The 26,176-nt window shown below is 36.3% G+C and overlaps 1 protein-coding gene across 6 annotated transcripts in view; it reads left to right on the top strand.

Annotated features, from left to right (window-relative positions):
• HERC4 (HECT and RLD domain containing E3 ubiquitin protein ligase 4) overlaps positions 1–22,917 on the top strand; it is a 41,065-nt gene extending 18,148 nt beyond the window's left edge. For 4 of the 6 annotated variants that reach the window (XM_052800243.1, XM_052800242.1, XM_052800244.1 and 1 more), the window contains exons 8-26: positions 416–546; positions 1,590–1,750; positions 2,144–2,220; positions 4,333–4,457; positions 4,987–5,046; positions 5,562–5,673; positions 6,007–6,196; positions 7,293–7,465; positions 9,347–9,463; positions 12,066–12,089; positions 12,606–12,704; positions 14,590–14,757; positions 14,882–15,025; positions 15,954–16,120; positions 16,928–16,994; positions 17,207–17,289; positions 19,701–19,884; positions 20,467–20,569; positions 21,546–22,917. In XM_052800243.1, coding sequence (XP_052656203.1) covers positions 416–546; positions 1,590–1,750; positions 2,144–2,220; positions 4,333–4,457; positions 4,987–5,046; positions 5,562–5,673; positions 6,007–6,196; positions 7,293–7,465; positions 9,347–9,463; positions 12,066–12,089; positions 12,606–12,704; positions 14,590–14,757; positions 14,882–15,025; positions 15,954–16,120; positions 16,928–16,994; positions 17,207–17,289; positions 19,701–19,884; positions 20,467–20,569; positions 21,546–21,754 — 2,394 coding nt within the window. In that variant the 3' untranslated portion in view covers positions 21,755–22,917. The other 2 variants (XM_052800246.1, XM_052800247.1) reach the window with 2 other exon arrangements.
• The last annotated feature ends 3,259 nt before the right edge of the window (positions 22,918–26,176 follow it).

The raw sequence follows: 26,176 nt of genomic DNA, 5'->3' as shown, positions 1-26,176 counted from the left end.
ATTTAATAATTGCTTTAAAGTTTATATTCAGGATTTAAAAGCCAAAGTATACTTTTTTAATAGTGTGAGTTTATATACTGTTGTAGTTCGTCAAGAAAACTGGAAAAGAGGAAAAACGAGGATTAGTATCTATTATTGACACAAGTTAATGGCAGGACTATTATATAATATGGAAATTACAAGAACGCGATTTAACACAAATAAGGTAATACCTGATAGCTGTGCCACGTTTTCATAACTGCAATTAACTTGTGACCCTTCTGTGTCTCAGGGCCCTCTTGTGCATGTATATTTTCTCTCCTTTCCTCACAATTCCAAAATCATCAGACAAGGAGATTTATTAAACCCCTATTTCTGTTAACTTTCTTGTTCTGAGATATACTATTATTTTAATGCAAATAATTTATTTGTTTAGGAAGGTGGGGTTTTTACATTTGGAGCTGGAGGCTATGGTCAGTTGGGTCATAACTCTACCAGCCACGAGATAAACCCAAGGAAAGTTTTTGAACTTATGGGAAGTGTTGTCACACAAATCACTTGTGGCAGGTAAGGTCTATTCTGTGCTAGCACTGCAAATTTTATAACTTGTTCTGTATAAAACTTCATGTATATTGCAATATGAATTTTTTTTTTCTTACCCTTTGTGGTTAGGGAACACAAGATGGTCTCTAACAAAAAATATTTAGAAACCTTACTGGGATTTTAAAAACATTCAATGGAAGAACTAATGGAAGTTGTACTGTTTGAGAGGCTCTGATTTTCTAAACTGAAAGTGTGAATAATCAGTGTGAAATGTGAACGTGTTGTTTATTGCTGTCGCTTTATCATTTCCTATTAAAGAACAAGTATGTTAGGGAGGTACATGAACATCACTGAGGATAAGTGTAAAATTTGGAAACATAGCTTGTTTTGTGAAATACCCGTAATAGTGTATGGCACTTCAGTTCCTAATGGGTTTTTGTTGTATATATTATAATAGCACCCAAGAAATTGGAAGAATACCCAGCACACATGAAAATGCTCTTGTCCAAAGAATTGTATTCTAAGGAGACAAAGTGAGGGAGGCAACATAATTTTTTAAGAGATGGGCACACTTTGTTATTTGGGTTAAAGAATATGCTATCGTTCTAGCAGTTTGGTTGACATCTAGTGGACCCATTCTGTTTTAATAGTCTGCATAAATTCAATACTGGTTCTTCCCAGGCTCATGGTAGGAGAGAGGGCATCTAGAGTTGAGAAGGATGGGAGGGGAAAGGAGATGCAGCTAATCTGGTAGAAATTTCAAATTTCTGAATGTCTAGAGATATGCTCTAAAGGTCAAGAGATATGCTCTAAAGGTCAGACTGTGGTTAAGCAGGGTTTCAAAGCAGAACCTGGCATCTCCGTTCCGTGAACTTTTTCATGAAAACGGAATATTGCCTACTGGAGTATAAATGGACTATTGCCAGTGGCAGTGCATTGCCAATAGAGAAGTAGAGTGTTTGGTACTACAGGACCTTTAACATACTGTTTAACACAATTCTTAAGCTGGCCTGCACAAAGCATGTTACAATGCTTAGGTTTTTGTTACTGAATTTTGTTTGCCCTAGGCAGCACACTACTGCGTTTGTTCCTTCATCTGGAAGAATTTATTCTTTTGGACTTGGAGGTAATGGGCAATTAGGTACAGGAACAACCAGTAATAGGAAAAGTCCCTTCACAGTAAAAGGAAACTGGCTTCCTTATAGTACTCAATGCCCGATAACCACAGGTAAGCAACATCTAGCATATTTACTTCTTGGATTCCTGTTCCTTTATAGTGTCTTACGAAACTTGAGATTTAAACTAAATATGGGCTATAATCACTTTCTTCCAAACAGCTCATTTTCACTGTGCTCTATTCCCTAAAGTCCCATTTCTGCTGTAGGAAATACATGCTTACTTGTGCTGTTGGGTTAGGTCCTTTGTTAGCACTAAAGCTAAAACTTAGAGCTGTTAACATTTACCTCAGTTAAAGATAGTCTTAACTATTGTATTGCAAAGATCTGCTTCAGCCAGGTTATGTAATGAAGGAACCTTTTTCTAATTGAGTGTTGATTGCAGTGTCTTAATCATTTCTCAGATTCACATTTTCACAGTTGCCTGTTTTTTATTCCTATTGCAGACAGTGAGGAGTGTTACTGCGTAAAGAGAATTTTCTCTGGTGGGGACCAAAGTTTTGCACACTACTTTTATCCACAGGTAACAAATTAAATATACTTTAGTTCCAAAGTCTGTCAAAGTTAAATTTTAGTTTTTCTGATGGATTTTAAAAGATTTTCATATTGAAGGTGCATGACTACATTGTAAAGTTCGTTACAACAGTGTGGAAGCACAAGACACTAAGTCAATTTTGTAATTGGAAGACCTGGATCCAGTTATTGAGTGTTAGCTGTCAGTAAGCAATTGAGGCTTTTTGGCATAAGCTTTTTTCCTGAGTGAGGGATGCATACACTTCTTTTCCTTTCATAAAGGAAAAGGTGATTGAATATTTGAGCTCTTCACCCCTGCCCAGTCCTCCTCAGTAATTCCTGACTGCAGCTTTGCTGGCTTCTGCTCTGTAGCCATTTTAGCCTACCACAACAATGAGGAAACAAATGGAGCTTTTTGCTAAAAATCATAGGTGGTGACATAGTTTGTTATGTGACAGAGTTTTATGCTAGTCTTAAAACTTAAGTTTTAAAAGGACAAGAATTGATCTGTTTAAATTCTAGTATGGAAAAACGTCTAGAAGCACTTCACAGTAAAAATGGCAATGTGGGAGTATGATGGAAAGCAGATGCTATTAGAGGATGAGTTGGGAGGAAGAAACAAGATGAAGATATGTGGGACTGTTTCCAGTATAGCCTAGCAGATATTAGACCATAGGGATTAATGAAGCATCAAGAGCTGAGTATGTGGGGTGAAAACTAATTTGGACATGTAGGAAAACAGATTCTAGTGGGAAACATGTTTGTTGTCAAGAAAAACTGAGTACAGGTTAGGCTTGCAGCAACCCTTTGCTCCCACAGCCTGTTCTGGTTGTACAGAATCAATTTTTCTGGGTTTGTGGTGTTTTTTTTTTTTTTTTTTTTCTTAATTCTGATTGAGTTGTGGTAACTATTGCTGTGTTTGAAAGAAGCTTGTTTAGCAGGTGTCGACTGGAAAAATTACTGATAATATAGCCTCAAAACCTCTCTATTAAAACTCCTTTCTTAAAAACTTTCTCGTGTGCAACTTTCATAATTACTGAAGTAGATTCTGACTGACTAATTGAGGTGAACTGGAGACTGTATGAATGCAGTTATTGTGGCTTGTTCTGTACAAAAAGTATTAGCAATAGATGAACTTAGATGCTACAAAAGTATCCCTTTTAGTACTCTTTAGTTTGGTAATTTGTATTGAATGAATTCTTTCAAAGTTATGCGAGTACTGTACTCCTGGGACTTGTGTGTCCTTGCCAGTTAAGGGGTCTTAGCCAAAATCTGTTTGTTTTCTCAAGTGAGTTTTTGGGCAGCTCAGTTCCCTGAGTTGTTTCATTGTGGATTTAAATGACACTTCGGCTGGACACAAGGGAAACGGCAAGAGGGTTTCTCATCCTGATCCTGTAGGGTGGGATCAGAAGTACTGATTTTTGGCAACAGCTAGTCATCATTATACTGAGTCAGCTATGTTGTCAGACTGCACCCTCAGGAGAAATATGTTTCCTTTTCCTAGTTTAACCTTATTTTTGGTGCTATTTGCCATCTCTTTTTGAACCAATGCTCCTACTCAAAACGATGGTCTTCCTTCTGCTCCTCTTTACTATTAGAAATCTAACTGGAATTCATTTGGCATGAGCAGCACATCAAAATGCAGCTCAGCTGATGATGCAGTAAATGTTCAGAGAAACATGATTCATTCTCAGGAATCTGATGGAAGTGGGGTGGGAGAGCAGCTGTCCAAAAAATTGAATGGCTCCTTTTCTGTATGCTCACAGCTTGGCAGTAAGCTAAATGGCTCATAGTTACTAGGGAGAAGAGATGCTTGCTACTCTTATGTCAAGCTTGTTTGGTGTTCATCATACAGAAAAGTACTGTATGTTTAGGGAGTTTACCATTAAGTAAGCTGTGGTGCGAGCTGACACACCGAATGTTTTTAGTGTATGCTCTGCTTTCATAGTGAATGCAGAACTGCTAGAATACAGTGAATTTATCCTTGGGCTTATTTCACAGTAATAGTCTGGGTAGGCAAATTGTTAGTCAATGAAGAGATAAAGAGCTCAACCACAGGATTGTGATTTTTCTAGAAATTAATTTTGTGTGCCTGATTCTTTACACTTTCTTTAAACTTTAGAACATGGTGCCACCAGATGATTTTAGGTATCCTGACTTTTTGAAGCAGATCTGGACTGTGAATGAAACGTTTATTCAAAGATTGCTGACTTTCCCATCTGGAAGACTTCCTGTAGAGATAGCTAAGTAAGTGATGTTGAGGAAAGAAGTTGTCTTTCATAATCTTACTTATGAATTGGGCATTAGTGGGGTTTTGTACATACATAGCAAAGCTTTTTTTAATTACTGATATTATTACGTGCAGAGCTGTTGCTGTGCTTTCATTGTCATGCTTGTCAAGTAGTTTAGATCCTTTAGTCTGTGTCATCTCTGTGACAGATGACTGTACAAGACTAAATTAAGTATCTAGTTGCACATTGAAAAATAACAGTACATGTAAAGGAATATGAGAACAACTCAAGGATTATTGCTTCTACTTTAATAAAGGAGGATGCAAAGAAATGAAAAATAAATTGCAAGACTTGCTTTCATTTGAGCTGTCTCAAGCATTGAGTCTTGAATGGAGGTTTTATCTAGTGTTGTTTAATCATATTAGAGTTCCATCCTTTGTACAATGTAATTTATTAGGGATTAAATGCAGGTATTTTTATTGCTAATGCTAATTTGTTGAAAGAAAACAAAATAAATTTAACTTATTTCATGTCAACAATTTCAGTGAAATTGATGGAACATTCTCCTCAGCTGGGTGCCTGAATGGGAGCTTTTTGGCTTTGAGGTAAGTGGTCAGGCTTTTAAACAAGTATTCCTGTGAACAGAATTAATGGTGGCTACCTTCCTAGTGTCTCTCTTTACAACTGTAACACCTTTCCAGTATTTCCTTATCTTACTGTTACTCTGATACCCGCAGTTTAAACTTCTAGCTCCTTTACTGCCATATGGTTTGTCAGCTGGCCCAAATGCAGTGTGTCTCCTGCCAGTCTTTGGAAGCGTGTGCTGCCTGGCTGCTACCGCGTCAGCCAGCAAAACTCATTACTTCTCAGCCATAGGTTGTATATAATTCAAGGGGAATATATTGCACAGGCTGGTTTAGATCCTAGTGTTTTTACCTGATTGTCTTGCAGTTAGAGAAGATTTTTTTTTTTTTTTTTGTTCCTTCAAAGGTCATGTAAGAAATGGAAGTCTGATACTGTGATCTTTCATGTTTTAATTCCTTAGTTAGTAGGGCTAAAAATTCAAGGTGAGTTGCTGAGAATACAGCATTCAGTCTTAGTATTTTTTTTCTTTCTGCAGCAATGATGATCATTACAAAACCAGCACTAGATTCTCAGGGGTTGATATGAATGCTGCTAGACTACTATTTCACAAACTTATACAGCCTGACCACACTCATATATCACAACAGGTTTGTGCTGCATATTGTCCTTATGTTTGGGATTATCTTTCTGTTTTACACCTATCCAGAAATACCATTGTTATGCTTGCTCTGACCCTTCATTAACTTTCTTTACTTGATAATATATCAAGTGCAAATACATAAAACTATATAGTGTTGTGACAATTAGGAACACATCAGCATATTGTATTTTAATATTTAATATACTGTCTTTTTTCTAAATGTATAATAGTATGATTTAAACTCTTGATGATTGTCTTCTAAATTATTTTTTATCTAGGTGGGCATTTGTTTAAATTCACAATTGCATTAGAATAAACAGAATTTTATGATGTGCTGTAGGTGGCAGCTAGTTTGGAAAAGAACCTTATTCCCAAATTGACCAGCTCCTTACCAGATGTTGAAGCTTTGAGGCTCTATCTCACTCTACCAGAATGCCCACTGATGAGTGATGCAAACAATTTCACAACGTTAGCTATTCCTTTTGGAACAGCTATTCTGAACCTAGAAAAAGCTCCTCTGAAAGTTCTTGGTAAGAAACTGAATTCTTTACTGTTAAAACTAAGGATCTCCAGATGAAAATGTATAGAAAATGTATCAGTGAAGACATGGTCTCAGCAACACCTGCTGTGTATTTACAGTTCTATAGAATTCCCCAGTGAGAAAATTAAGGGTTAACATTGCTTGATGGGTAGGAAAACACCTATTCTGTTGCTTCTGGGTGCGTTAACTGGCTGTCCATATGAATTCATCTGGTATTGTAATTTTTGGACTGATTCCATTTGGAAGGAATTAAACTGTGTAGTTCAGTGTATTTGGTACGTGTTGTCATGCTTTAAAGTGAAAATTACATGGTCAGACAGCTAACAAGCTCTAACCAATTTCCAGAAGTGTTGCAGAGCAGATGTTAAATTGTCTTTGTTTTGAGTACAGCACTGTTTTGTTGCTTCTGAGCAGTTCGTGTTTTCTCACTGATACTAAGATGTGGTCTTCAAGTACGCAGCTGAGAATAGCTCTATTAACTGTACTTCCTTACACCTCCTTATTGTGACTCCTGTCACCTGAAATAGAGCTTAAAGAATTGAGGTTTCAGAATATTTCCTTTTTAATTGGTATCTTTTTGAGAGGGTGCTTTTTTCTTCCTCAATTATTTTTTGCCTTGTAACCCATCTCTTGTGTTTTTCAGTAGTTTTCGGTGAGAGTAAAGAGCTTGTCTGCTGTAAAGAAAAGCGAACTGATAATTTCTTTGAACTGTAGATCCTTTTCTTTTCCATCACTTTCCGTTGCTCTCAGGACTGTTAGCTTAAGTCAAGATTTCAGGGTTTGAGCCATCTGTTTGTCAAATGTTACTTCATGATACTGTCATGTACTCTGGATGAACACACTTAAAGAGTTGGTGTGTAACCATAGAGCGTTTGATGAGAGGTTTCATTATTTATACAAGAGTAATTTGCTGTTTAAAAGTCTGCACCACTCTTGCTGTGTTAAGCTTTTTTTTTTTTTTTTGAGGGTCTTTGGTAACTGACAAGTATGTTTTGTAGAAAAACATGGTTTTTAGTTGAAAGGATAGCATAACATAATGTTGTAGTGGCAAGTATTCAGTTTATGTGTTCACCATTTGTTCACAGAAAACTGGTGGTCTGTACTTGAACCTCCGTTGTTCCTCAAGATAGTGGAACTCTACAAGGATGTCGTAGTCCATCTTTTGAAGTTGTGCAAGATTGGCATTCCAGCTTCTGAAAGAAGAATACTTACCAATTTTCTACACACGGCTTTCAGAGTTCTGGAAATATTGCATAGGGTATGTTTACATAATTTTAACCAATTATTTATCTGTTTTTGTCAGCATCTGTGTGCTGTGTAGTTGTTAAAAGAAGTTAAGTTACTAAAGAGTTTAAATACTTAGACTTGCATCTACAGAATTATCTGTAGTTTTTCCATCTGGACCTATGAACCATTGGAATTCTGGATTCCAATCCGACAGGGTGATGGAATTACCTGTTTTCTTAGGAACACAGACTGACCCAGTCAATTGCATCTGTGAGGGTATGTTGGAAAGAGCTGCCTCTTAAGCTTGAAATGATAGCAAATAAGATCACAAATGGAAGCTAAGAGCAAGCTGTATTTTGAACAAGAAAGATCTGCAGAGTTTTACCAAGACATTTATTTTCTGATTTGTTTATTCCATTTGTTAGTATTGTAACTTAATTCATGAAAACTAATGAATTTATGACCTTTGAACAAAACCAGCCTAAGTCATTTGGAATAACCAGACTGTTGCTGCTGAGGTTTCCCCTCCCACCCCCTGTTTTTTCCCTCTGTAGTTTATTCTGGTCCTATGGCATTTTGTCCTTACATGCTAAAAGAGCATTTTAGGCATTCCTTAAGGTGCTGTGTTTGTACAATCTAGCAAAATGGGCACAGGTGTCTAAATTGGACCTTTGTATGCTACACGTAACAGCCCTCCTCTCCAGGCTGTCAGAAAGAATGGAAAAGCTTTCTGCTTTGGAAGTTGGAATGTGTATGTTATGGTTTGCTCAGCTTTTCTTCTTTACGGAGACCATCAAATTAAGGCTGACAGTAAGACTGTTTAGTAACTATCTGGTGTTAGAAGTGCAAGATATCCATTACAGATTGCCGTATGGAAGTCTTTTGGTGTATAATAAATGATTATTTTGCTGCCTTTAGAATTTCTGTCACTGCTCAGGCTTGCAGTAGCTGCAAATCTTAACAGCTGAAGTTGATCTTAAAATCTTAAAGCCTCACGGGTAATTGTGGAATTGTAATGTGGCTCTCCTAAGTTCCTTTTTTTTTTTTTTTTTTTTTTTTTGAAACCCCACTTTGACTAATATGTAGCTACCTTGTAGCAATAGTTAAATTTGTACCTACCCTGCTGTCCGACTATTTATATTGGTATAGTCTTAATAATTAGCTGGTGTGGACTAATGTAAGAGGAAAAAATGGGGCGACATTATCTGGGGTATTACGTGGATTTACTATCTGGTGGTTTGGGGGGGTGGTGGGGGAGATGTTTGAGAAAAGTAGGCTTAGATTATCTGGTTATAAAGACAGAATTAGGGGTCTTGCTGTTTCGGCAGTTAATGGTGCTTAACAGTCCTTGGGAAAAGAAGTGTGTATTAGGAAAGTGCGGATGCTTCTGGATTAAAATTATACTGTAAAGACAAACCTTTATATAAGTTACTTTTCCATGTCTCTGTCTTCTTCTAAGCTTAATGTTTTTAAATAGTAACTGTTCCTCTGGTCATGGGTAACAGAGATAGTATTCATACTGTAATTAAGAATAGAGTTCTTGAATCACAGTTTTTAAACTTCTGCAAATACAGGAACAAGTATTTGTTCCATTGTATACATGAATATGTATGTTCATCACTGTTCCTGTGCAATTGTATGATGTTTCAAAGTAGCAGCACTATATTGTGCGATGCTGTATGCTCAGTTAATCTTATTTTGCTTTGCATCTTTGATGGGATTCTGAATAATCCATGTGTCCATGTCTTTAACATTGTATTTTGCATTCTTGTAGGCATTCTTGTTTTTCTAGAATTTTTTTAGTAGCTGGGTATCTGTGGCTGACGTATCAAATGCTTGAAAAACATGGAAAATGTCCTTCTGAAAACTGCTATAAAAAGTGCTAATAAAAAAATAAATTGCACTTCTTTAGGTAAATGAAAGAGGACAAGTTATACAGTATGACAGATTTTACATTCATGAGATACAAGACTTGATAGATATCAGAAATGACTATGTCAACTGGGTCCAGCAGCAGGTATTTGGAATGGTAAGTCGTGTTGGGGTTTTTTTGGCTTTTTTTTTTTTTTGTGGTGTTTTGTTTTGGTTTTGTCCCTTTAGAAGCCTGTAGATTCTCTAAATATGGGCACTTTCTTTTCATAAAAATATCTTCACAGATCACTGATGCTGAACAGACTCATCTTATGTCAGGTACTAGCTAAGGAAGAATTGTTAAATAGGTGCTTCTTGTAGGATATCATTCTTAGGACTGACACTGTTCAACATTTTAATCCATCAATTAAAAAGTGATTTGGAATGCTGTCATTTGAGACTTGCCATGTCAAAAAAGTTAGGAAAGTGATAATTCATGATGGGAAAACATCCAGAATAACGTGAATTGCTATATAAGATAAGTGCAGTCAATGAGATGGCTGAAACTGTCTTGGAAAACTAAGTCTAGAAGCATAATAGGGAGTTACAGGGGACAGACAACTAACATAGTTTTCTACTTTGAGTATAGCAACAAGAACCGAGATAATTAATTCCTGGATCTGTAAACAGAAGAGTGGTAAGTGGAAGTAAATTAATGACTGTGCAGAGAACTAGTGACTTGGATAGGATTTTGCCACACAGTTCTTTGACTTACTCTTTGAAAGAATATTGAGTAAATTAATATGCTTTCTCTAGCCACCTAAATTTAATTTTTTTGCAGCAGTTACCTGGAAGGTCCTGAACATGGGAGACCTACTTTTGCTGTATTTTATGAATACAAAACAAGTGATGCTGTCTACCAAAGAAATAAAATTGCAACGTAAAATAACAACAGCAGGGAGATGGGGGAGCGTAAAGAAATAATGAGTCAGTACTGACAGTCATGACAGACATTTGTTTCAGCCAAGCTTGTTTGAAAAAAATAACTGGTGTGTGATGTAGGCTGGTGTTTGTAGCTAAGAGGGGTGGTATACTAAATGAGATGTAGAAGCTAGGGATAAGCATTGCAGGGCCTTGGAATTAGAGACAGGCTGTTTATTTGGAACAGAGCAAGGGTATGCCGGTGAAGGGGACAGAAGTGGTGGAATTTAAAAGATGATGACCTTTGCAACTATGCCTTAAATGGATGTAAACAAACCCAAATTGCATGTGTCACGATCAGAGAAGAAAATACTGAATGTGGGAAAATGAGAGCTAGAAAATTGCTTGGTAATGAAAGTCTTAAGCTCCATTTGTTAATTAAATTAGAAGATTGAGCAGTAGCTTGATGTTACTAAGAAAATACTGGATACTGAATTTCCCTTTAATCATCATTATTTTGTCATGCATTTGTGCAGTTTCAAGTTCAGCAGAAAAAGTGACTTTGATTTATTATAGGACTGAAAGAAATTCCATGGCCTTAGTCAGATCTCTGTCATAAATGGTTTTGATGGCCTTTTCCTGCCTTCATATCCACTAGTTTCCTGTGTTGAATCAGTAATAATGAATTAAAATTTCTTTTGCTAGTGTAATTTTTATTGTCATAACTTGAGGCAAAACTGTTTGCTCAGTTCCTTAATTAAAACGTGGAGGGGAAAATATGGAAGAAAAGAGGATCTCAGAAGTATGCAGAGTATTCTCAGAGAGAAACTTGGAAGAAAAACTTCTGTTCTTTCAACAACAGAAAAACAAGTGGGGAAAAACTGAAGGTACTAAATAACAAACTATTGATTTGAAGAGCTGTTCCTGAGATACGGCTTAAAGGAGTTGAGAAAAACCATTTGAATTAGGGATAAATAATGGTAGATACAGTAGGAGTACAAAATTGTATAAATCTACATATGATGAATGGGATGCTCAAATCTGATGTTTCCTGTAGGAATCAGGGATACAGATAGAAAGCAAAGTATTCTGGCCGTTGCTTTCTGTGAGCCATGGATGTCTACATATTTGACTCCTGAGTTTCGTATATATATAGTCAAATTTTTAATTTATTAGTTGGTTATTACCTTTTTATTCTTTTTCTGTTTTCTGCCTGCTGGCAGGCTGTTTGTGGAAACAAACTCAGCTTTCAGCGGAGGATAAGGAGGGTACCATAGCACCAGATGGATAACTTAGATTCTTAGCAAAGTTGATCTAGCTTGTTGTAGAAGTCTCCACACAGTCCCAGCCACATGTATTGGTCTGTCTCAAATTTCAGGAGTCAGTTGCTTTTCTCGTATCATATCTTATCATAGACCCAAATGATTCTTGAGACTTTATGATAAAGCAGTGGGGTGGTTCTGTATTTTTAAATTTTTACTCATTAGAAATGTTTTGCAATTAACTTGACATGCTACAGTCATCTGAGAATGAAAATACATAGGTAAAAGCAAATGTCATATTTATTAGTGTATGGAAGTAAACATTTAAAATGTTCAAATTTTTACATCCAAGAAAACATGATACTTTAGTGGTCCTTTTTTAAGGACTGATATATAGGGTGTTGAAAGGCATGGTTGTATTTGGTAAGTTAATTAGAGTGTTTATGGTTGATATTGATTTCTTGGTAAATGTTCTCTTGGGGGGGGAAGCTGTAGATAAATATTTTTAATTCTACATCAGAGATGAATAATTAATGCAGACACTAATGCTGCTTTTTCGTCTTAATTATTGCTACCTTTGTGCAAATGCTGTCATAGGATGTCAACCATGGATTAACTGAGGTAAGATTGGTTGCAGTCTGATTTCTTTTGCAGAATGTAAGGAAATCAGAAATATGAATGTCAAGGATTGTCTGATGTGTTCTATTGGGAGTAAAACTTTAATTTAGCATGGCTGTAATCTGAAAAGGTTTTTGTGGGGCAAAAATATATAATTTTTTGTATTGCAAATTCAGAGCAGTATTTGAAATCAAGGACTACTTTGATATCCACTAGCTGTAATAAAAGTTCTGAAATTAAAATGTACTAAGTGGGAGTGTTGTTTGTGTGTGTGTTGGTTTGGGGGATTTTTTTTGTGGTTTTTGGTTGGTTGGTTTGGGTTTTTTGCTGAAGTACTAAACAGTTGAAAATCTAATGAATTTTCCTAAGATGCTTTGGTCCTGCATTGATAATGAGTAAAGATTTCTTTCTCTTTCCAGTAAAATAGATGTAGTAAGTGAGTACTATTGCAATGGCTTCTTTAACCATGATTGTGGTTTTTAAATAAGCAGAGATATGACATGGTTCTTTTCATTCTAGTTAACAGATATTCCTGTTACAATTTGCACATACCCATTTGTATTTGATGCCCAGGCAAAGACAACTCTCCTACAAACAGATGCAGTCATACAGATGCAGGTAAGTCTCAGTTTTTAATGTTATGATTTCTTGGGGGGGGGGGTTGTTGTTGTTTTTTGGTTTTTGGTTGTTTTGGTTTTTTTTTTTAGTTGGAGGTCTTGCGGTGTTGGTGGTGCTGTTGTTTTTTTGTGGCTTTTTTGTTTGTTTTTTTAAACTGTGTAATCTCTTCTCCATAAGAATCAGGGATCTAGTTTTATTCTCAGCATATGTCCATAATAAAGCTAGTGGTTTTCTGGGTTTGGGATCTCATTGAAATTAGGTTGTTTAATAATTGCATAAATTTCTAAGAAACTTCTTTTCCTTTTGTTAATGAGATGGCTTTTTTGAGGTGTTAACCCATAGTACAGGTGTAAAAAACCAAACCAAAACAAAAACCAAAAAAAAACCCAACAAAAAAATGCACTCCAAAACAAAACAAAAAACCAACCACCACCCCCAACCTAAAAACAACCCTACCTCTCATATGAGCAGACTTTAAATGATTTATGTGTAGAGCCTGGAGCTGGAAGTCAATCTATTTTGTTAGAGGCAGCAGCCAGTTATACTTTTAATTTCTTACCTTGATGGGACTTAAGAGCTAGTGCTGTTCTTAGGATTGGTAGTGTCAGAAAGGCAACATGTTGGCACCACGTGACTATCTAGTGCACGCCTACTTTCTCATGTCATGTCATACCACCTTCAAAATGCTGCTAAACTCTGAAGTCTGATTGGTGTCTGCAAGGCAGTAGAAAAGAAGCTTATCTTGAAAATCTAGTATCTATGTGGGATAGTGGGAGTAGGTTTCCTGATCTTGCGGTTTGCAGTAGTTTTTGGCTCTTTTCCTGTTAAATGCAAGTATATGTTACTCCTAATTTGTTCACTTCAGTTTTAACTAGAGACTTCCCTAGAAATTAGACACTTGATACGAACAATTCTATATCTTGACCCATATCTCTTGTCTAGAGATAGATACACTAGACAACCCTAAAGTAACTGAGAGGATCTTACGTGTTTTCATGATTCTCTAGGTAGAACTGAAACCAGTGTGATGTGGTGAGCTATGCTTTTGTTCAATGTTTGAAATTTTTTTTTATATATGTAATCCATACCTGTTCAGCTGCTGTAAGGGTATAAATCATATTCTTAAAAAAGGAAAGGAAGAATGCAGTAAGGGCACCAGCCCCGCCCCATGTTTGTGATGTTTAGCATCTGAAATTAAATGGAAGAAATAAGTCATGTTCAAGTAATGGGCTTATGCAGAAAAATACTAGTAGCTTTTGTAGTTCATAATAAACATAGTTTCTTATGTCTTTAAAAACGTATATACGCAGTCAAGATGAGCATTTGATGAATTCAGGGAAATGTTCACATTGAATGTTTCTATTAACAATATTAAATAGTATTCAAACACACAAACTTTCAAGAGTTCTGCACCATATTCAGAACATTTGCAACAGTATTTTGTTTTTGAACAGCTGTAATATAAAAAATTGTAATACAAATGAAATAGATGAACAAATTGCTTTTAATTCTGTGAATTAGTTTTTAATGGATGTTTTCATGTGAGATTTATATTAAACAGCTTACTCTTCATTAGATGAAGTGCAGTGGTTTTTTGCTTCCTTTTGTTATCCAAAGTATTTTAACTGGAATGTCAAAAACTGTATTCTAAGACTTCCGTGAACGCTAGCATTGATGAGGCTAATGGGTAAAGGAAAAATATTTCCTAAGATTAAATATTTCCTGAGATAAAAGAAATATGAAGAAAATTTGGGCAAATTCAGTAGCTCTTGTAACAGTTATTCCCATTCATGTCCTCTGCACTTTTTAAGACAAGACTGGTGGACATTTAATATTGACAGGAATCTTGTTACCCACTGACACTTTCACTTTGGTTTTTTTGCAGATGGCTGTTGATCAGGCTCACAGGCAGAATTTGTCTTCTCTCTTTCTGCCAGTATTTGAATCTGTCAACCCATGCCTGATACTAATGGTACGGAGAGACAATATTGTAGGAGATGCTGTGGAAGTCCTAAGGAAAACAAAGAATGTAGACTACAAGAAGCCACTCAAGGTATTATCAGTACATATTACTCAAAGTGTCTTTCGCTGACATGCAAGTAGTTGAGAATATTTTTGGACAAATCTTGTTTCACAATCCATTTTTAATTCAGTGTTAACTGAATTGTGTGTTTCAGGTTATTTTTGTAGGGGAAGAAGCTGTTGATGCTGGAGGTGTTCGCAAAGAATTTTTTTTGCTCATCATGAGGGAGTTGCTAGATCCCAAATATGGAATGTTCAGGTATTATGAAGAGTCCAGGCTGATCTGGTTCTCTGATAAGGTAGGGTATGATCTATAGTCATTAATTTTCTTTTAACTTACAATATTTATATTAATAATGTATGAACGTAGTAGGTAGTGGTAGTTTTATTTCAAGAAGAGAAGCTGAAGTAAGTATTATCAAAAGATGTTTATTTCTGTCATTGTTAGATCAAAACTTTCCCCTTTGGTTTTCCCCATTCCTCACTTACTCCTTACCAGTTGTCCACAACCCAGACAAGTTTAGTAGGAAGAAATGCCAGCCAGAGTAAACTGATTCCAAGAGCAGAATCAGTAAATCAAGGTGGCAGAGAAAAATTCTTAAGTGGCATGGTGAACAGGTCTTTCTGTGTTCAGTCACGTTTTTGGGTCTATTTTGTAGGTAGTCATCTAGTCATACTTTCAAGAAAGTTTTGATCACTGACTTTTTAGTCCTCTCAGAGAAAAACACTGACTAGGGTGGCTATACCACAGATACCTGAATGTTAACATTTCCACCGTTGTGTTTTAAGCCTTGGCTATTAACTCCAAGGGAGTCAGTAGTGAGCTCCTCCCTCCTCCTCCCAAAAATAATTTTTTAAGAAATTGACATATATTTAAGCACTGAATAGTGCAGTTGTAAGTCACTGACAAAACCAGAATCTTAGTGCAGTACTTCCAGCAGTATACAGCACTTATAACACAAAATGTGTTGTAGCTCAGCTTTTTTTTTTTTTTTTTTTTTTTTTTTTTTTTTTTAAGTAGAAAGAGTTCTGTTTCCTTGGATTTCAGTTTCTCTCAGCTGGTTAAAACTTCATCCTGTTTTCCTCAGTACTTATGGATACATAATATTTAAAGAAAATACAAATGAAACTCACTCAGATTATACTGCACTGTAGACTTTTTCTGGACTCTGCAAGATTAAAATAACTTCTTTATTTTAAACCATCTTGTCTGTTTTCTGTTCTTAGACCTTTGAAGACAGTGACTTGTTTCATTTGATTGGTGTTGTCTGTGGGCTAGCAATATATAATTTTACTATTGTAGACCTTCATTTCCCTTTGGCTTTGTACAAAAAGCTATTGAATAAGAAACCATCCCTGGATGACTTAAAAGAGTTGATGCCAGATGTTGGCAGGTAAGCAAGAAAGTAAAATGAGTGTTACTATGAATTAATTTTTAATTCAGTGTTTTCCTTTAAGGATGTAAAGAAAATGTGTTATTTTCACACTAACAGGATAAACAGCTTGGAGTAAGTTACAGCCATCATGTCATTTGAGAAAGGTGTTTAACAATAGCATGTATCCTGCTTCTAAATACTTGGGTTTAGTATTTGTGTCTTTTGTTTTATTATCCTACGAGAATTTTGGGGAAAATAATATTTGAAATTCAAAACCTTTGAGTTTTAGCCATTAATTTTATAAGCCTAAGTGTGAACATAGGCAGCTTATTTAGTCCATCAAGGAAATGTTTTTGCTTATTTCAGATACAAATACATGCTAAATACCTGCCTTTGAGTAGGGATTTGAATAGCACTAACAGGTGGGAGGTTCAAACAAGGGGAAGTGGATGTTTGATTGCCTCAGTGTTGTGAATGCTAAAGTTTTCGTAGATGCGAGGAGAAATCAAACAAGTTCATGGAAGAGCCCATCAATGGTTATTAAGCACTTACTGCCTCTGGTTTGGGATTCCATTAGCTGAAGACTAGGATATGAATCTTCTCTCTTCACACCTGGACATAATCAATAACACTACAAGTAATAGCAAAATAATTGCTTGAGATTTCCCAACACTGCACAAGGTGCAAGTCAAAGAGCTACTAAATGAAATAACAGTAGAAAGACTTTATTCTTAAACTTGAATTATCAAAGCATAAAGAATACTTCAGGAAAATAAGCTCAGCTTTCTTTCCACTAGTACAAGTACTTTGTAACTTGTTTTGCAGGGGAATGCAACAGTTACTGGACTATCCAGAGGATGACATAGAAGAAGCATTTTGTCTTAATTTTACTGTAAGTTTTATATAGTCTTTTGAAGTATTTATCAAGCTCATATCATCTACTATAACGGCCTCTGATGGAGTGTTTGAGCAAAAGCATCAGCTGCTGATTCCCATGAATTTTAGCATCTGTGTCTGCCATTCCCTTTGGTGTTAGCTAAGTGGTGGGAAGAAGTACTCTACGCAGTAAATAAGATTTCTACTATTTTTGTTTGTTTTAAATAGATCACTGTGGAAAATTTTGGTACAACAGAAATTAAAGAGCTTGTTCCTAATGGTGCTGACATTCCTGTAGTCAAACAAAATAGGTGAGTTTTATGGGTTACAGGGTAGTTCAGTGTTGCTATCTGCCTTGGGAATATAACTGGCTTGCTGTAAGTATCCTTTGCCAAGCTTTTACACTAAAAGCTTGTGGAGGCAAAGCTACTTTGGTTGTTTTTCCAAGCTGTTCTCATGTGTATTGTTAAAATAGCTATTGTATTTAAGGATTTGCCAGCTGTGGAGAGGCTATCTAATTTTACTCAGAACCTGTAATACTTCTTTTTCACTTTGAGCTTAGAAGTATTTTGAAGCTTTTTAGGGCCCATTTTGACTACATGGTCTTCATTTTATAAGATGAAAAATGTTTGTGGTTCTGCAGGAAGTTACATATAATTGGAATTAAGTGAGTAATGATGAAAACTTCAACCTACATGCCATTATGTGGCAACTATTCATATACGAAATACTATTTCAGAGAAGTCTTCCCTTTATAAAGCAGATAAATGTATCTGATGTTATCTAGTGTTATTGTCAGAAGAGTGTGTGAGGGGTAGGGGTTTTTTCCCTTGGTCAAGGATTCTGTTACTTCTATTTATAAAAGCAGCCTCTCCCACCCTTTGTTCCCTTTCTGCTCCTGGAGGATAGGCAGAATGTATCTGGTGGTGCTTTTGTCCCTTTTTGCAGAAAACTACCATTTTCCTATCTTTCTCTGTCCATTCCTCTCATGTATTCCTGTCTGTTCTTTAATATTCGTGAATTCTCTGTGCTTTTAGTTCTCCCAGAGTAAAGGGAGAATCAAACGGAAAGAGCATACTCTATGAGAACAGAATGCACCTAGGCTGCGCATGGTAGGAATGAGGGAGAAAATGTACCTCTGGGCATGTTCCTAGAGGGCAAATGTTTTCGGCAACGTTTTCCATAACTAGCTAGGTCTGTTGTAGAGGAAAGAACGATGACAGAAGATTCTGAGGGTATCATAAACCCACACATAGCCATGTGCAGTAGCAGTACCCACCACAATGGAGTGATTTTTGTCCTCCTGACTTACCCTACCATTAACAACTGCAATCACCACCTATACCTGTTGCACTTTTTTTTTTTTTTTTTTTTTTTTTTTTAAGCCTTGGCTCATAGCGAGGATTTGTGATACTTTATCTTAAACATGATAATTTTGAAGTTCTCTGGTGGTGGTTTGGTGTTCTGTCACAAAGTGACAGTAAAATTGGAGTTGAATTATGAGAAAAGTTTCAAGGTGCCTATGGAATGTAAGCTGCACTGTCATCACCCATTGTCTTGCAGCTGTGAAGAATTCCTGTTTCTCAAGATCCAAATATTCCATGATGCTTTAATTCAGTTTAAAAAATATTAATATAGAGTATAATAATGCTAATTAGTTTATTACTATGAATTTTCTCTGGAGCAGCCTTTCTTTCCACTATTAGTATTACACAAGTTACCTACCTCTCTGCTAATTAGATAGTGTGCATTAAATGGATATCACATTGAGTGCTGGAAGAGGAGGAGCATGATTCACCACTTTGCTCGTCTCCAGTATTCTCAGTTCAACAACTTTAATAAATCCTCAAAATATGTTTAGATGATTCTTTAAATTATTGGTGGTGATGTTTGAATACTGCGGATGTTGTTCAAATACTGTGGGTTTCCACAGAGAATGCATGTTGGTAGAATAACTAATTTATAACTAAAGTCATTCTGCCAGTGTAGAAACTAACAGTGTTAACTAGGATTTATTAAAATGGTAATTAAAAAATCATAATCATAAATACTGTATCGCATCAAGGAATTTTAGTTCTCCCCCTAAATGCTGCAGAATAAGATGTTTCCAACAAGGTATGAGAGCTCCTCATAACAAAACACAGATAAGAGGCCGTCTGTTTTTCAGTATCCTAGCTCCTTTGCACTGATCTTTCTACTGTATGGAACTCAAATGCCTGTTTGAAGTTGATTTGCGTTTTTAGTGCAAATATGGTAATCTTTTTAATTAAAGACATACAACAGCCAGTTTGACTAGTCCATTTCAGGACACAGCACGTAATTCAAGCCTTTAAGCTTGTTGCCATTCAGTCCAATTCACTGCAATGCATACAAATAAGAGAAATGTTTGTAGTGCCTGAAAGAAATAATGCTAAATGTTATTGTTTTTCTTTTGCACCTTACAGACTCTGTCTTGGGGGGGTGTGGTGGGGAAATACATTTATGTGCCTTTTTCATTGAGGTTATCTTCACTATGGTTGTAACGTGAAGCAGAGAATATAATATATTAGGAACCTTTTTGCTTAACTTTCTATGCTGTGTTCTATATAGAAATGGCTACTGTTTTATTGGTAGAAGGGTGACACGTGTTCTATATAGAAAAGGCTACTGTTTTATTGGTAGAAGGGTGACATGTGTTTGGTTTTTTTTCCCTCAACATAATTCTCTTTTCTTCTTTGTACAGGCAAGATTTTGTAGATGCATATGTGGATTACATCTTCAGCAAATCTGTGGCTTCCTTATTCAGTGCATTCCATGCAGGCTTCCACAAAGTATGTGGAGGTAAAGTTCTTCAACTCTTCCAGCCTAGCGAGTTGCAGGCAATGGTGATTGGGAACACAAATTATGATTGGAAAGAATTGGAGAAGGTAAGAACCATAGGTAGCTATTTGTTTCATATATTTTTAATTTCAAGATGCAAAAGCAAAATCTTGAAGTGTCCTTTTGAACTCTGTTTTAATTAATGTGACCTCCAGCCTTGATTGGCTTGACTGCATGAGTGAGGAACTTTTTCTAAATAATATTTTAGTGTCTTCACTCACTGACATTTTACCTTCCTGCTTAAAGTTTTTCCATCTAATTTCTGAAGGAAATCGGAAGAGAGGGGAACAAAAATCCACAGAACCAAAAGGCAGGTGTATACAATGTATTAAGTTAGAAGGGGGAAGGTGAAGAAAATGCACACAGTTAATAAAAGTAAATATTCTTGATTGCCAAAACTCACTGTGAGGCTTTGTCACTGCTTTATTAGGATTGAAAATGCTTTGGAGGACATGCATCTGTCCATATAGGTGAAGTCATACTGAACAGCTGAAGAAAATTGACCAAGGAAAACAGTAATATATCACTTGCAGTATCCCTTTACACAAACTGCATTCATTCTACTTCAATGTCAGATTATCCTGCTAGCTCTATGTGCGAACAATAACCTAATTTCCTGCTCATTTTAGAATACAGAATACAAGGGAGAATACTGGGCAGACCATCCTACAATTAAAATATTTTGGGAGGTTTTTCATGAGTTGTCTTTGGAGAAGAAAAAACAGTTTTTGCGTAAGTATTTGAAACTACTTCACAGAAGTTGTTAACTGAACAGGATCACTCTGATTTCAGGCTCTTGCTATAAGAGGGCAGACGTTAAGTATTTGTCTATAATGATGTGATTACATTTATTTGGAAGAAAAAAATCATAGTAGAAGAAATTGATTATGAGCTTGTCTCTGATTTTGCTGGGGTTGTCTTGAGTAGTTCTGGGTGGTGGGCAGTTACAAGATCATAGTAGACCAGAGCAGCAGTAAAAAAATAAAACACACCACACCACCCCCACAAAGCCCCCAAACCAAAACCAAAAACCCCAAACCCAAAAAGACCCAACAACCTAAACTGCTAGTGTCATTTATCTGATGGCTAGAATTTTTTTTCTGTGTTTTGACATAAGGTTCACATCCTCCAGTTTTTTCACTGCACATAGATGGAATTTTGGAGTTATAGCTGATTGTAAATATGTCAAGGTACTGATATGAGTGGAAATGTACAGGGGAAAAACAAAGTTATCGAAGCTACCTGTGAATGAGCTTTTGTTGAGAATAGATCATAGATTAATTTCCAATTCAGATAAATTTCTTATTGAACAAACTAATTCTGTGTATTTACAAGATGCTTGCAAAGGCCCAGTAAAGGTATAGCTAATAGATTTTTAAATAACGAATTTTGACGCATGAAGAACTTCCTATTCTGTCAGTCTCTCTCTGGCCCACCCCCCCACCCCCCCACCCCCCCCCCGCTAAAATGAAATGTTTTCCTTTATATATCACTTGTTATAGTTAAGAGTTCATATGTGTAAGCTGGAGATAAGGTTAAGTCATTATTCCCTGTTTATCAAACTTAACAGAACAACTTCAGTGTGAAAAGTTAACCACTGCTGGAATAATTAGAAGATGCAAACAATGATTAGAACTGCATATATGACACATGCAATGTTAGTCTTAAACTACTCTCAAGACTTTGTTTGTTTGTTTTTTCTTGGCAGTGTTTCTGACAGGCAGTGATCGTATTCCAATTCTTGGAATGAAGTGTCTTAAACTAGTCATCCAACCAACAGGAGGTGGAGAAGGTTATCTTCCGGTAGCTCACACTTGCTTTAATCTTCTTGATCTTCCAAAATACACAGATAAAGAAACCCTAAAGTCTAAGTTGATCCAGGCTATAGATCACTATGAAGGTTTCAGTTTAGTATAACTTCAGAAATGAGAGTTCTGTGTAATGTGGGATCATTAAACTAACTTTTTGTGTCTTTCTTGTGGTGGTAAATTCAGTGGATTAAATGATGGAGTTGATAATATAACTGATTATTTGCAAAAATGTTCAGTGGTACGGATATTCATGGGAGCCAAAAAACATTGACAAAAATGAGGAACTGTCTTAACACATAACCTTCTTGTACAGAACCATGTGGATTTTGCCATCTTACAATAAAAACAACAGTATTGTGAATGGGAGTCAAGTTTCACTAACATGAATTAACATTTCACCTTATGCAAACAATTTGGCGTGTGAGTGCATGAGAGACTTGCTTAAGTTTTTCAAATCACTTAGTAAGAACATTTAACTTTTTCCCTAATAAATTCACTTGGTAACTTTTCATTTTGTAAATAATAAATTTTTGTGACAAAATAATCATGTTCCAATAGCAGTATGGTTTCTATTGCTTGTAATTGAATATGAGCTTATTTTATGGCTTTTAACAAAAAAGTGACTACTCTGATTTCTGAAGATATATATTTTTCTGGTTTGTTTTAAGAACCTTAATGAAAGTGATTGTTTAAGAGACATTCATCTTCACAATGTACAATCCATGAAGCAGTCACTTAGTGCCGATACAAAACTGCATCCAGTGGCATTTTTAATATGTGGATGGACAAGCTGACTTAATACACTGTTTTATTTTTAAGGACTGATTCTGTAATTAAGTGGACACAATTATAAAAGAGGTTAATTTATCATTTGAAACCTCTGCAGCCATGTGTCAAGAATACAGCTTAAAAGAAAAAGATGCACCAGACAATTGTTGCTGTCAAGAGGTTAAACGTTTATTTTTAAATGCTGAAAGCGTAGTTTATGGTTTCTAATAGAATTTTCACTTTTTTCCAGATAAATGCATTTGAAATAACTCTTTAACACCCCCCTCCCCTTTTCTTAAGATTTTATTTTTAGTATAATTGCCCTGAGACGATTGTGCTTAGCTGGACACTTTCGGATTTGACTTTCCTTCTCTGGTTAAATTCCAGATTTTGTGGTGTTAATGCATATGTGACTTGCAGCTGTGAAACAAATATTTATTTTTTTTAGATTTTTAAATGCAGTGAAAAAATTCAAGCTATAATAAAAGACTTGAATGAAAACCTTTGTTGGTTGATGTGTATGGAAGCTTGCATCATGCATATTTCTTCAATTGGAGGGCAAATTTTGCATGCATTAGATCGAGAGTACAGCTAGGATACCAAGATCTCACTTGAAAAGCAGGGAAGTTCACTCGTAATAAATTGTATAACATGCAGTTTCTGTGCTGACAGTGGATGTGGATATAATACAAAGCAGTCAGTACAGTTAAAATAATTCTTTTTTCCTTAACACTGTGTTTTTACAGCTTTCTCATGCAGCACAACCTCTAGTAATTTCTTTGTATGCAGCCCATATTCCATCTTTTCCAACATTTGTTACCTGGCTGGGAAATTCTCCCTGTTGAGGAAAAACAAGAAACCAACAAATACTGAAGCAGCTTAATCTTACTATACATGGAAGAAAGAAAAGGAGAAAGATTGTGTATTATTACATGATCAAGTGCTGTTTTTTTCCTGTGGGACTGTTGCTTCATTCAGTGTACACAGTTGATGGTGTTCACTGAATAATAGGGGGTTTTTATGTTCAGTTGTGCAGGTCCAAGTCTAATTCAGTGCATATCATCTAAACCCAGCACTGTATATATGTATCTAATTTCCCTATGGGACTTTCTCTGATTTTTGCTGTATTGGGTTTTTCATCAATACTGATATTAATCTGAAAGATGAGCAATAGCCTTACTCTGTAGATGAGGGGGTCTGAGACAGAATCCAAGCCATAGTTACTGAACACTTGCCAATTTTTGGTGCCCAATTTAGAATGTGCTGGAGAACTTAGATGTCCTTTATCTTTGAAGCGCAGTAATTGTTGACTAAAACTGCTGTGGCAATTTCTTCGTGTTGCTGCAAAAGTTTCTCCAGCATTGGCAAGACATATTTCTTACTCTCTCGGAACATTAGTGGACATGAGTAAGTGTTGGGAGGGTGGGGGTGTTGAACGGTTTGTTAAATGTCATGTTAAGAACCCACTGGCGGAGCAGGGCTAGAGTCACTTTCCTCAGGACAGCGTTCACCTGAGACTTCTTTCTTAATTTTGGCCTTGGTTTTTTCCACCTCTGCAAGAAATCGAGTTGGGTCCTACAGAGCATGATCGTATTTGCTAAATGCTCCTGATTATTTTACAGGTGTTAGCTCATTCTGTGCAGTGAGACAGGTGCCATGTTGCAAAACAGACATTACCTACGTAACAAGGTAAAAGACTTTTTTATAGTACTAGAACAATTACTAGTCATTGTATTACTTCTGTCAAGCGGTTTAATACTTTCTGCAATACTTATGTTGCCATTAGTTTTGTTAACAGTCGTAACAGCCCTGTGAAGGATCTCTACAGAAGTTGTACACTTAAGTGTTTCCTCTGGCTGGAAAAAGGTGGGTAGCAGGAACTGCTTTCTTTTTCTTGGATCAAGTATCATTTTGCATACAGTATTTGATGCTGTGCATCATGTGTGAAAGGGAAAAAAAAAAATTCCCTTCCATTCTATGTTTAGCTAAAATAGCCATGATGTTAAGAAAGCCTAGGGCCTTCCTCCTTATCAAATCTCCAATTAATCAGGAAAGCTTGCATACCACTTTTCTAAAAGGATAACGCAAGCAACTGGGGGATAGTAGCAGTTTGGTTTGCGGTGGGAGCATTTTACAATAATTCAAAGTCTTTAAAGAAAGTCTTTTTAGTTGATAATTATATTAGCATTTTGATGAAGATTCAGAATTATCACTGGAGAATGGTAGTTGCGTGTCAAACTTGTATCCATCTCCATCATGGTTACTAAAGGAGGACTTGTCATAGCAGTTCAGTCAGGTACTGGATTTACTGCACCTGTCACGTTAGTACAGGGCTGAAGATGGAATTTGCGTGGCAGAACTGCACAGGCTGTTTCAACTACACATGTAGCGGAAGTTTGTCCCTCGTTTTCCAGGGAAAAATCTAAGAACGCTGTCACCCTGCGCCAGGGTAGAACTGTTAAAGCGGTGAGCCCTGCTTAAGCACAATGACTTGTCTCCTTTGGTACTTTATGGGAGTTACTACTAATAAGGTTGTTATTAATGTAGAGCATCAAGCTGTGGAATTCCCTTCAAGAAGGTTTATACGCTACTTTAAAAAGGATTTTAATTCATTGCATTGCTCTCTGCTGCAATAAACTTGATTTATCAGGAATAAATGAAGTTTAATGTAATCAAATATAAACGACTATAAAAGAGAGCTCTTTATTGAAAGGCACATGAGGTTCTGCAGTTAAAATAAATGCAGAATAAAAGCTTTCTTTTAATAATATAATTTTCAGCATGATAGACTTGTATATAGCGAGCACCACATGAATGGCTGTGTTGACTTTCTCTGTTGTGCAACCAGAACTATGTACTTGTGTGTGCCATGTACAACTGTCTTAGTTGTTGCAGGAGGGGGGAAAAAAAAAGAGGACGAACAAAATACTTGTTTCTCCTGTTAAGTGACAGTTCCCACTGCTTACCAAGTGGGTGTTTCTTAATTGTAGGTCAGTGTGGGGTTTGGGTGAACTGCTAATCAAGCTACTCTTTCTGACTTCCAAGGGGCTGTACAGGTTTGTGTTGATCAAGTTTGGAGCAGTAGCTTTAAAAACCTTACCTTGACCTTGAAAGGCTTAGAGCATCTTCTGTCACCTGCCAGAGCCAGATTTGATGCTACACCTTAGAGCCTCAAGAAATCCCCTTGACTGTTTTACTGGAATATGTACACGCTTAATAACACCACCAGTTATAATTTCTATATGCTTGAGTTCCCTGACCATTTGACTGAGTCCTAAATTTTTTTTTTCTTGAGGAAAGGAGCCTGTTCATGCCTGTACACAGTGTTTAACTCTCTGCTACTGGTTAGACTGACTTCCTTTCTGCTAGTGGAATACTTTAAAACTCTCTAGCTGCAAACCTTTGCCTCCCCATTTCTGCACTGATGCAGATCGAGTGAATGAGAAAGATGTCTTTTACCTTCTGTCTACAAGACAACTGGGGGAAAAAAACCCAAAGCAAGCACCTAAACCCAACTGTGGCAATACCATAGGCATACTAGAACTTTGCAAAAGTGTTTTATGTACAGAGCGACTTGTCTCTTACTACCAGTCGACTGAACGGTCTGAGTTCCTGCGTATCACTTGAGTTTGAACGTACTTTATTGATCTCTTCCAAACCAACAACATAATGTGGTGCTGATGCCAGGAGTGTGATCAAAGAACTTGCGTAGGTGAGGGTAGCAGTCAGCATTACTTTTTTTCTCCAGCCAAAGGCACAT

This window comes from Harpia harpyja, chromosome 10 (genome assembly GCF_026419915.1).
Source record: "Harpia harpyja isolate bHarHar1 chromosome 10, bHarHar1 primary haplotype, whole genome shotgun sequence".
NCBI classification, from domain to species: domain Eukaryota; kingdom Metazoa; phylum Chordata; class Aves; order Accipitriformes; family Accipitridae; genus Harpia; species Harpia harpyja.
This window is presented reverse-complemented; position numbering and strand designations above follow the sequence as displayed.